This window comes from Ctenopharyngodon idella, chromosome 19 (genome assembly GCF_019924925.1).
Source record: "Ctenopharyngodon idella isolate HZGC_01 chromosome 19, HZGC01, whole genome shotgun sequence".
Classification (NCBI taxonomy): domain Eukaryota; kingdom Metazoa; phylum Chordata; class Actinopteri; order Cypriniformes; family Xenocyprididae; genus Ctenopharyngodon; species Ctenopharyngodon idella.
This window is the reverse complement of record NC_067238.1, coordinates 32,953,659-32,964,248: the sequence shown is the minus strand read 5'-3', so window position 1 is coordinate 32,964,248 and position 10,590 is coordinate 32,953,659. Positions and strand designations below refer to the sequence as shown.

Here is a 10,590-nt window from a genome sequence, read left to right as displayed (position 1 = left end):
CATTGTGTACTATGACTATTGTTGAATTTTATGACACATCGCTTGTGATGTTCCACATTTGTGAGTTGCTTTGGATAAAAGCATATGCTCAATGCATAAATGTAATTAGTTCTTCTAAACTTTTTACCTTTTTTAAGATTTGCACTAGACACAATTTAGTTTAGAATAAAATAATTTAAACCTTGATGACTTTCTTTCTTCAGTGCAACACAAAACTAGATGTTAGGCATAATATTTCATTATCTGCAGTTACTGAGAACAGTGACTGAGGCTGCAGACATCTTTTGTGAAGGTCATATGGGTTAGGAATGATTTTTAAAAAATACAATTTTCATTTCAGTGAATGACTGTGGAGATTTCTTAACAGATAAATGTGTAATTGTTTGAGCTGCTAATAAACATTCATGCAAAGAGAAACTTGGAGTTAGGTTTAGTAATCCTGCGCGGTAATAAGAGAAGATCCAAAGATTCTTGAGCCCACAGGGTCAACTTAACACCTTAAGTCAGATATATTTTATATACAGATTTCTGCGACATGATCTATTTAAGAAAAATGATATTCAACAGGAATGGATTCTTGTTGCTCAAACAGTAAAACATGGTGATAGCAAAGTCAGTCATGGGTTCAGTTCCCAGAGAAAACATAAAATGATAAAAAAATATATACATTAAAATGAATATGGCACTTAGAATAAAGCAAATGGCAGATATTTTTGGCCTCTATTTTGTCTTTCATGAAATAATCAACTCAAAAATATTCTTTCACTTTTTTATTTACATAATGAGTTAATTCTTTATAAAAGTATAAACAACTAGCTTAATCATCTAACAATCAGCTCGATCATATATTTCATCTAAAAACTAAAAGACATTTTACAGATAGATATCTAAGACCTAATTTCACAAAATGGATAAGGATTTAAAAACTGTCAAAATGATTTATGTAATGACATATGCAATAAAACAAAAATATACTGCTGCATGTTACTCATTTTATGCATTAAAATCATTTCAATACATTTAAAAAAGATTTAATTAAAAAAAAAAAAACATTTAATAAAATTTGGAATTTGAACTGCTGATCTTCTGTGGTTTGTATTTTGTTATTTGCTGAATTCTTAAAGTAATAATTTCTCTGCAGCTGCACAGTAGCTGGTCCTCAGTCAATCATAAAGTGCTGATATTTATTGATAAAAACAACAGCAATATGTCAATGTTTTTGGAATAGTAAAGAGCGTATGCATATGCTTCAGTATTAGAGTTTTCTGTAATGCCACAGTGTTGATGGTTCATCTGATGTCGGCGGGTCGGAGCTGTCGTTCTCCTTCAGCTAAGAAGATCTGCATCGCCCGATAAAGCAGGTGAACGCCTAACTCCCGTTTTCTCCGCACAGACCAAGTTGACACAACACCATAGTAGTCTCCTCTTTTCTGGTTTGTGAGCATCTTCAGCCCTAATAAAAGATAAACATGTGAACAATTAACAATTAAGACATTGAGATGCAAATTTGTTCTGCAAAAAACATTTAAAACTATCCAAACAGCCAAGTTCAGATCTCTTTACCAATGGCATCCACCATACAAGCCTCACGTGTGTACGCTTCCACAGCAATGACGTTTTGGAAACAGTGCAGAGATATTACTCCATGCCCGGCGTTCCAGACCTGCAGGATGTGCTGCACTTTTGAGCAGAGTTTCTGGAGACACCAAGAGAAAAATACCATTTATAGCATTTATAATACCATTCATAGCATTTATTATTAACATTAAGAAGCATGAGTGAGAGCGGTACTAAGATGTGAAGGGAGATGTGCTGTTTTTTTTTATTATTATTCAATTTCAGAAAAATATGCAGTTCCTTGTTATTTATAAGTGAAGAGAGACCTGGCAGCAATAATGATCAAATCAATCTTTTGAGTAGATTCTTTTCAGTGGACCAGTTCGAAAACTCCACTGAATGATTCTTTTGCAAATTGGACTGATCTATTTTCAGCAGGTATCCAGTAAACACTGATCCACTCTCTGAATTAATCAAGAAGTCGCAGGTAAAAAAAAAAAAAAAAAATCCACAGGAAGTGGCTTTCTGTGACGGACAGATCGATAACAGTTGGTCTATGTGGTAATTACAGTATGTCGGGGAGGACATCCAAAACGCTCGCCTATCATTCATCAACCTCAAATATGGCTTATCATCTGAAAAATGTAACCTAAGTAGTAGCAACTTTACATGGCCATTCGTTTTAATGTTAATCTAGAAAAATATGACCTATTCAAGTGTTTGTGAGGAGTATGAAAGCTGAATAGTAGCACGTTTACTGCATGACAGCTAACATGGAGGCTGTCATTTTTGGCCATACAGATAAGAGTAATATATCTTTTGAATCTGCGAAGAGTCTACTTTTATTTGTGCGCACTCAGAATAACAACAAAACGTTGTGCTTTTGTAAAATAATGAAAGCAAACAGGGTGCAGGGTTCTCTCTCTGTGAACTTGAGCGTGCCAAAAAAGAACCGAAACTCCATGTAAACTTGCCTCACAGACATGAAAAATATATCAATAGAAAGTGAAATGTCTACTTTAAAATTAACCAATTCAAATGGAAAACAAATATTCTCAGGTTATGTAATCCACATGAAACATGCATAGGCGCGTCCACTACTGCAGAGATGAAGAGTCAGCAACCGAAAACACTAGTTTATCAATTAATTATTAAAATGTTAAAGCAATCTCCTTGCTATTTTTCCCCAACACATTCATAATCATTACTTCTGCCGGTGCGCTGTGGCAAGCTTTATGTGTGCGCTTGAACACTGATTAGGGTATGTAGGCATTAAAGGCTCTTTATTATAATTTATATGGTTTATTAATAAACGTGCGATTAGTCGACTAATCGCTTGAAATGAACGACTACTAGTTGACCAGAAAATTCTTTAGTCGAGGGCAGCCCTAGACTAAATATCTCACACAAAAATATCAAATATAATCAAATAAGGACACATCTGACCTTTGAGGTCTTGTCTCCTTTGAAATATTCGAGAGCTTCATAGAGGTGACTGTAAGGTCTAGAACGCTTGCCCTTCCCAACATAGAAAACCGCATTGATGAACGTCTGAAAACATTCTTTAGGGATCATGGATTGACTTCGATATGGTAGATTCTTTGTCACTCTATAAAACAGCAGTGGGAGAAAATGTTAGTAAACAATAAAAAAAAAAAAGTCATTGTCCAAATAAAGGCAACAAAATGTGAGGGAAAATACATACCGTGGATCAAGCAGCAGGTAGTTAAAGCTGGACTTAATGAAACCCTCACGCCATCTCTTATTCTGATCCGGCTTATCAAACTGCTCACACAGAGCGAGCTCATCTGCTTGACAATTAGGGAGCAGAAATCTGTGAAGCGCATTTTCGAGTTCTGGACTATAACCTGCAGCTGAGAAAGAAATAATTAATAAAGCATGACATGTATATGATTATCTACTCTTTATTTTTTGCCCAATTTACTTTACAATTATTTAACATTTAGTCATTTAGCAGACGCTTTTTTTATTTTTTATTTATCATCAATTAGGTTACAAAATATTAAGCCAGTTTGACAGATTCATTTTTATGATATGTAACTTTCATGTTGTCAATTAGAATGGCAACTAGCCAATTAGCGTATTTTATGAGACACTAAATTAAAGCACGTTGCCTGATTAATGTGATCTTTGAAGGCCAATTATTTAAAAAAAAAAAAAAAAAACAACATGTTGAGTACCTTGGCCTGATGTCATTCGTTTATTTTTGTGTACTTACCACTGAAATCAGTGGGGCTCAGAGGGACTGATTTCTGGTGGTGTGACATATTTTGAAGGGATCTCTTCAACTTGCGCACATACAGTGGGCGGGTTTGACTGTTTATGGGTCCTGGATCTTCTCCCATTTCAATTAACTTGTTTCTGAGTTCCCTGTCAGTTAGGCCACTTACTCCAACATCATCACCCTGTTTGGGATGACAGCTTTCTGCGCTACAGTCTGGACTTGTAGACCCGAGCTGAAGGGAGCGCCAATCATAAAGAAGTGTGTCTTCAGAGATATTGGTGCTTATGCTAGAGCTGAAGGAGGCATTGGCCGTTGGGGGAACATGAGTCTCAATGAGCTTATGGCCCTCTTCAGTGTCAGTATAAAGGTATTCCACAGGTTCATCCGTATCAGTACTTACAGGCTGCCCACCAGGTGTGCAAGAAAGGTTTGCCAGTGTCTGCCGCGACGAATGGCCTGACAGTCGACTCATGCTATACCGAGGTGTACATCCAGAGCGCCCTGGATTCTTCTGTGCTTTTGGGGACTCGTACATCAAACTGGAAGGAGATTCTGAGTTATTTACCTGAAATGGCAAAGACCCTTGAGAAGTAAGTCCACACGTAACACAGGACTCTTTGTCTCCTACAGCAGTAGGGATCATCTGTGGTGTTCCTGTTGTGGTATTCGTCACTTCTGTCATATCGGTCAAATGTTCCACTGGTTCTTTGTAACAAACAGAAGTAATAACCTTATTACCAGCCTCGCTGGCACTCGTTTCCAACTGTGGTTCAACACTCCTTTCAGAAATTAAGACCGTGTCAGCCATGCTCTCAGATAACATTTGCGTGTCAGCTTGGCTTTGGCCATCTGAGCTCACAGATAACTTCAGACAGCTCAACTGCGAATCAACATCCTCTATTTTGCTTTCTCCATGGATTCCGTCTTCGTCAAGACTGTGCTTTGACATACCATATGGTGACTTAACTGTGTTGCGTCGCAAACGAGTAGCAGTAGGTAGTGTCTGTTCAAAGAGGCAAGAGCTGGTTTGTAAGGAGGCCAGTTTTTGGCTCATTCTCTCTGAATGACGACTCAATCTGGACCTTGTTCTCCCAGTGACAAATGGACTTGGAATATCAGTTTCAGTATTGGCCACCTCAAATTTACCAGCATCTTGGCCAATTGCGGATAAACTCATTTGTTCAATATGACTCCTGACTCTGTCTGGCAGTTGTCTGTTTCCATCTCCAACAAAGGAAAGGCATTCATTTCTAACACTGAAAACACTCTGCCCTACAGTCGATTCTGATTTGTGGGCACAGGTTTTGGTCAAAGGTGGATTTCCATTGTCTTTAGTACTGGGCAACCCATTTTCCACTGAACCTTCAGTTGGGCTCTGGTACGGGTCACTGCCACAGCTATTGTACTCGCTAGATCCACTACTGATGAGGGGCTGAATGATGCTCTTAAATTCATCATTATCATCATCATCATCAAGTTGTACAGGTCCCACAACAGTCTTATCAAATTCATCGTCCAATGTGTTGACTTCTTTGGAAAAAATGAATACATCGTCGGGATATGTGACATCGATTCCCTGATTCTGTAACACAGTAGCCATACGTTTAGTATCTAGGAAATCAGGGTATTGAGAAAGATCTAACGTAAGATCACTAGACTGATCGAGAGAGAGCTGCTGATGATCATCTTTTCCAATAATGGGCAAATAATCAATAGTTCCTCTGAAGGTGACACTTTTCCGGTTTTCCTGTTGAGAACAAACAGGGATATTCTGAGACTGCAAAACATCACAGTCACTATCTGCGGCTTGATGCTGATGTTCAAATATTACCCCTGGATTGTTTTTATTGTCCACAGCAGAAAGACAAGTACTAGACAATATGGGTAACTCTTTACAAATTTCACCATTATTCCAAATATGAGAATCATGTGACTCAAGATCTGACATTTCTGAGAGCCAGAAAGCCTGACTTTCTCTGTTCAAAGGTTTTCCACTGTGTCTGCACATGCTGGAAAAAGAGGATAGACGTGTGCTGCTCAGTGGTTCTGCTCCAGGAGGAATCAACATTGACGCTTCTGGACTGAACGAACTGTCACTCATGGACTGGCCAGAAAGGATAGCTAGAAAAAAAAAGGACGACAGAATATTATGATAGTATAATTTTTTCTTCACACACAAACAACAGATAAAACTGTATTATTTTTGACTTTGATGGAACACTTCTTTTAAAACAGCGGTTCCCAATTCCGGTCCTGGCGCACATCCTTAACATATTTTGTAAGGGTGCTCCGATCAGGATTTTGGGGCTAATCACTGATCACTGAAAGCAGTATCGACCGATACCCATCACCAATACTGATCACCTAAATAAATACTAAATAAATAGAAGACTTCAAACAGACCCAAGGGGGCTATTTATCTATTCTTAACAACAACGTAGAACTATGTAAAGTATTAAAATTAAGAGATAAGAAAGTATCATGAACTGACAACTCTTATTTATAGGTAACATGTGCAACATATTCCGTTCACTCTCTTAGAGATGATTAGGAACAGCTTAGAGCTTAACAAATATAACTTTCCTGTGAAATAAACAATAATAATAAAAAAAAAACAAATGTAAAACTGCGTAGTCTTCATTGTACAAATTAAACAGAATAATCCTACTAAATCTACTGAAGAGCAGTAACTTTCTTTGTCTTTTGTTGTTTGATTAATGACACACTGCAGCAGGATTCTTGGGCTCTTCAAGACCTGATGCACGGATCCAACATACTGATACACATGCGATTTATTTCACAACTGTTTATGTTCATATAAGACATAACCAACTGTGTTTAAGGAGATTCATGAACTGACCTGCATTGACAGGGTCCCTATGCAGTGTTCACTGCTCTCTCTTCCTTGAGTATGGTATAAATAATATGTAAATAAACGCAACTTGGTTATACTAGATGTACACAGTTTAGCACTTTAAATATGACAATTTACAATAATTAATAATAGCTTATTTACATAAATGCACTTGCATGTATTATATACACATGCGTATTAAATAAAACTATGGTCATTTTCGTCTGTGTGATGTTACAGGTGTTCCGAATGAATGCATTTTGTCAAGTGAAGTGAACGTGCTCAGGAAACAGGGAGCAGTGAACACTGTGTAGGGACCCTGTCAATCGGAACGCAGCTCAGCTCATGAATCTCTCTCCTGATGATCTGAATCAGGTGTGATACAGAGGTACATACAGAGTGGAGGCCTTAATAGAACAGTGTTACAACAAGGCCTGACAAATAACCTAAATGATAACAACAAAAAAAACTTACAATATTGAAATTTGGGTATATCGTGTTCCTCTTTGGATGTGTGTGATTCATACTCTTGAAGAAGACTAGCACATTTACTGTTCTCCTCCTGTTCAGCCAGATCAGATGGTTTATTCCCATCCTAGAAATAAAGCAGTAAACACTTTTTTAAGGTACCTCACTTTAAAAAAAAAGGTAAAGACAGCAATTGTTAAAAAAAAAAAAAAAAAAAAAAAAAAGTTAATTTTAGCTTCCACTTGATTTAAAATACAGGGTTAAATGTCTAGATCTATGCAGGTCAATACTGGAGATGTTAATGCACTGAATGCTTTACTTGATCTTTGAGGTTAGGGTTTCCACCGTTCCTTAATAGTAATCTGAGATTCTGAAAACACCCCCAGGACGCAGCAATATGTAGTGGAGTCAGATCATCACTAGTCCTAAAACAAACCAAAAAAACAACTTCATCTTTAACACAGCTATGCAGGAAACATTAGTGTACCAGATGAATGTTCAGTTATACTTCTTTGCCATGGGCATTATATTCTATTATTACACAAAATGGCGTGAATGACCAATCATAGCCAAGCATTCCCAGAAAGCTGTCGTTTAACTGATATGATTATAGCTGTGGCAGTGAACCACTCATGTCTAGCGGTGTAACTGACCTGAGGTTTGGGTCGGCTCCGTGCTGTAGGATGAGTTTAAGACAACGCAGTCCTTTCTCAGACTCTTTACCTGCAGCTAAATGAACCGCTGCCACACCCTCCCGGACAATCCCATTCGGGTTTGCACCCCGACGCAGCAGAGACTCTACACACCTTTATAACAATTACAAGATTATGCTCATGTCTGCATGTGACAACATGCAACAGTCCAGTTGAGTTAATGATTTTCCATTTTGTTGAAGGTAACTAAATCAACAGTTTTTTAATAACTGAAGAATATGTAAAAGTAAGGTATATGGGGCTGAAGCCACAATATTTCACATGATGATAAACAGCTGGCTGACTTTTACAATTGTTGACATGACATGGTTAGATTCAGATGGTTATTATAATTAAGTTGGGTGTCCACTTTAGAGATAATCACCATATTTATAATGGTTCATTTCTTGGCATGAATCATTTAATACAATTAGTGTATAAAATAATTACGCTTATGATTATTATGATTATTCTTTTATGGTTACTTCTATGATTAATCCATTCAAACATATTATTCTTAAATGTTTGCAAAGTTCCTCCTACATTGTTTTGCGTCCCGCTCATATCAAGAAGGCCCTTCTTCTGCTCCTTTTACTGTCGTGGCAAGATTATTTTACACAGAAATATTTTGTTACAGATTGGTTTATTGTTACTTTGTTACTTACTATTAAAGGGTTAGTTCACCCAAAAATGAAAATAATGTCATTAATTACTCACCCTCATGTCGTTCCACACCCGTAAGACCTTTGTTAATCTTCGGAACACAAATTAAGATATTTTTGATGAAATCCGATGGCTCAGTGAGGACTGCATAGCCAGCAATGACATTTCCTCTCTCAAGATCCATTAACGTACTAAAAACATATTTAAATCAGTTCATGTGAGTACAGTGGTTCAATATTAATATTATAAAGCGACAAGAATATTTTTGGTGCGCCAAAAAAACAAAATAACGACTTATTTAGTGATGGCCGAATTTCAAAACACTGCTTCATGAAGCTTCGGAGCGTTATGAATCAGCGTGTCGAATCATGATTCGGATCACGTGTCAAACCGCCAAACTGCTGAAATCACATGACTTTGGCGCTCCGAACCGCTGATTCATAACACTCCGAAGCTTCATGAAGCAGTGTTTTGAAATTGGCCATCACTATAGAAGTCATTATTTTGGTTTTTTTTGGCGCACCAAAAATATTATCGTCGCTTTATAATATTAATATTAAACCACTGTACTCACATGAACTGATTTAAATTTGTTTTTAGTACCTTTATGGATCTTGAGAGAGGAAATGTCATTGCTGCCTATGGATGCCTCACTGAGCCATCGGATTTCAACAAAAATATCTCAATTTGTGTTCCGAAGATTAACGAAGGTCTTACGGGTGTGGAACGGCATGAGGATGAGTAATAAATGACATTATTTTCATTTTTGGGTGAACTAACCCTTTAAAGACTGATTATTACTTACAAATTCATTTAACCATTCATTTTTTTTATTGTTTTTATTAGTCATTAACTTTATTTATTAATATAATTATTTTTATCTATCACTTCTTCGTCTGGATCTCACTGCATCAATAATCATGTCATATAATAGCTATCATGTTATTGTTAAATTAGGTTATTTTTATTTAAAAAATAAAATACTTTAATAGGGCATTTATTGAATAAAAATAAATGTATTTTATTTATTAAAGTAAACAGAAAAGAGTGCAAACTTTGATAAAGTACTTGTTTTGACCAAGCATTAACTTAGATATTACACAAAACATATAACTTTAGCTAAAGTATTTATATCAATAATTTCAACAGTATCTCATTTCCTTCACCGCCTCATACACTTCTTTTCCCAAAATGTGTTTCTCCATCAGTGTTCAGTAAAAGACATATTCTGCAATTACACACTATTTTGGTAGTAAAGAAGCTCTCAGCCCCGTTACACCCTATTTCTAATGTACGAACATCTATATCATGACTTTAAAGTAAAATATTTATTACAGAGCACAAGTTATTTATGAAACCTCTAAAACCGATTTCTGTTGTTTTGGCCATCAGAAATTGCAATTAATAATTTGCGTTCAGGTGGCAGCTTGATCCCAACATGTGATCCTTGTGACAAACAGACAGCTATATTTAAAGCTCAAACAACTTGTCAACAAGCATGTGAAGTCAGTGCTTACCTGGCGTCTGCTTCACTAACTGCATCGATCAGTAAAGCCTCTAACTGCGCACTGCTGCCTTTCACAGCCATTATTGCTGCTAAATGAGTCTCACTGCACAGGAGTGTTAAAATGATTCCAGACCATGTTTTCCAGTATAAACTCTCAGCGACAAGGCTTTAAAAGGGTTCTTAGAAATGTGTTTTGCCTTTGTTTTGATGAAGTTTCATTCTGAACAAGAATGTTTATCCTGACATCGCTGTCATCCACAACAAAATTCCCTCCATTCACAGTTTTTCCGCTTCTGTCAAACGACACAGCGCCACCTGCCGTCGCGGAGGCGCAGCGATTCACTGCGGCTTGATGTTTGGATGTTTTGGCCAACCTCTCAAAGATGTCCACGCGGTGGCGCAGTGGTGCAGCACAGCGAGAAGATTTAACTCCGGTTAAGGAAAACGGCTGGACGTTCACTGGTGTTTATTGTTACTTCACATAACAGGTTTATTTTTTCCATGTAAAACTAAAGATCTCATTGGTCGATCTGCAGAGAAGGAGCAGCGAGTAAATCTGAGTTAAATCTCTCTCTTCCAGCATCCAGCAAATGGCACAAGACAA

At 37.1% G+C, this 10,590-nt stretch overlaps 1 protein-coding gene across 2 annotated transcripts; it reads right to left on the bottom strand.

The window, feature by feature from the left end:
• Window positions 1-755: 755 nt before the first annotated feature.
• Window positions 756-10,328, bottom strand: ankle1 (ankyrin repeat and LEM domain containing 1). 2 transcript variants are annotated; one of them, XM_051872702.1, is made up of 9 exons: window positions 9,997-10,328; window positions 7,778-7,930; window positions 7,444-7,549; window positions 7,131-7,251; window positions 3,797-5,923; window positions 3,263-3,431; window positions 3,004-3,166; window positions 1,564-1,696; window positions 756-1,453 (listed from the first exon to the last, which is right to left on the bottom strand). In XM_051872702.1, the coding sequence occupies exons 1-9, from the start codon at window positions 10,065-10,067 to the stop codon at window positions 1,290-1,292; spliced, it is 3,207 nt and encodes a 1,068-aa protein (XP_051728662.1). In that variant the 5' UTR covers window positions 10,068-10,328; the 3' UTR covers window positions 756-1,289. The 2 variants fall into 2 exon arrangements, with proteins under 2 accessions (XP_051728662.1, XP_051728663.1); XM_051872703.1 differs by having other exon boundaries at window positions 1,591-1,696; window positions 9,997-10,325.
• Between the last annotated feature and the right edge of the window lie 262 nt (window positions 10,329-10,590).

What these genes read in the sequence shown, in the direction of transcription:
- ankle1 (XM_051872702.1), bottom strand. Translation starts at nt 10,067, where the DNA reads ATGGCTGTGAAAGGCAGCAGTGCGCAGTTAGAGGCTTTACTGATCGAT. An exon ending in GGAGCCGACCCAAACCTCAG is followed by an intron (nt 7,550 to 7,777) that starts GTCAGTTACACC and finishes GGTTTGTTTTAG; the next exon opens with GACTAGTGATGATCTGACTC. An exon ending in TTGTATGGTGGATGCCATTG is followed by an intron (nt 1,454 to 1,563) that starts GTAAAGAGATCT and finishes ATCTTTTATTAG; the next exon opens with GGCTGAAGATGCTCACAAAC.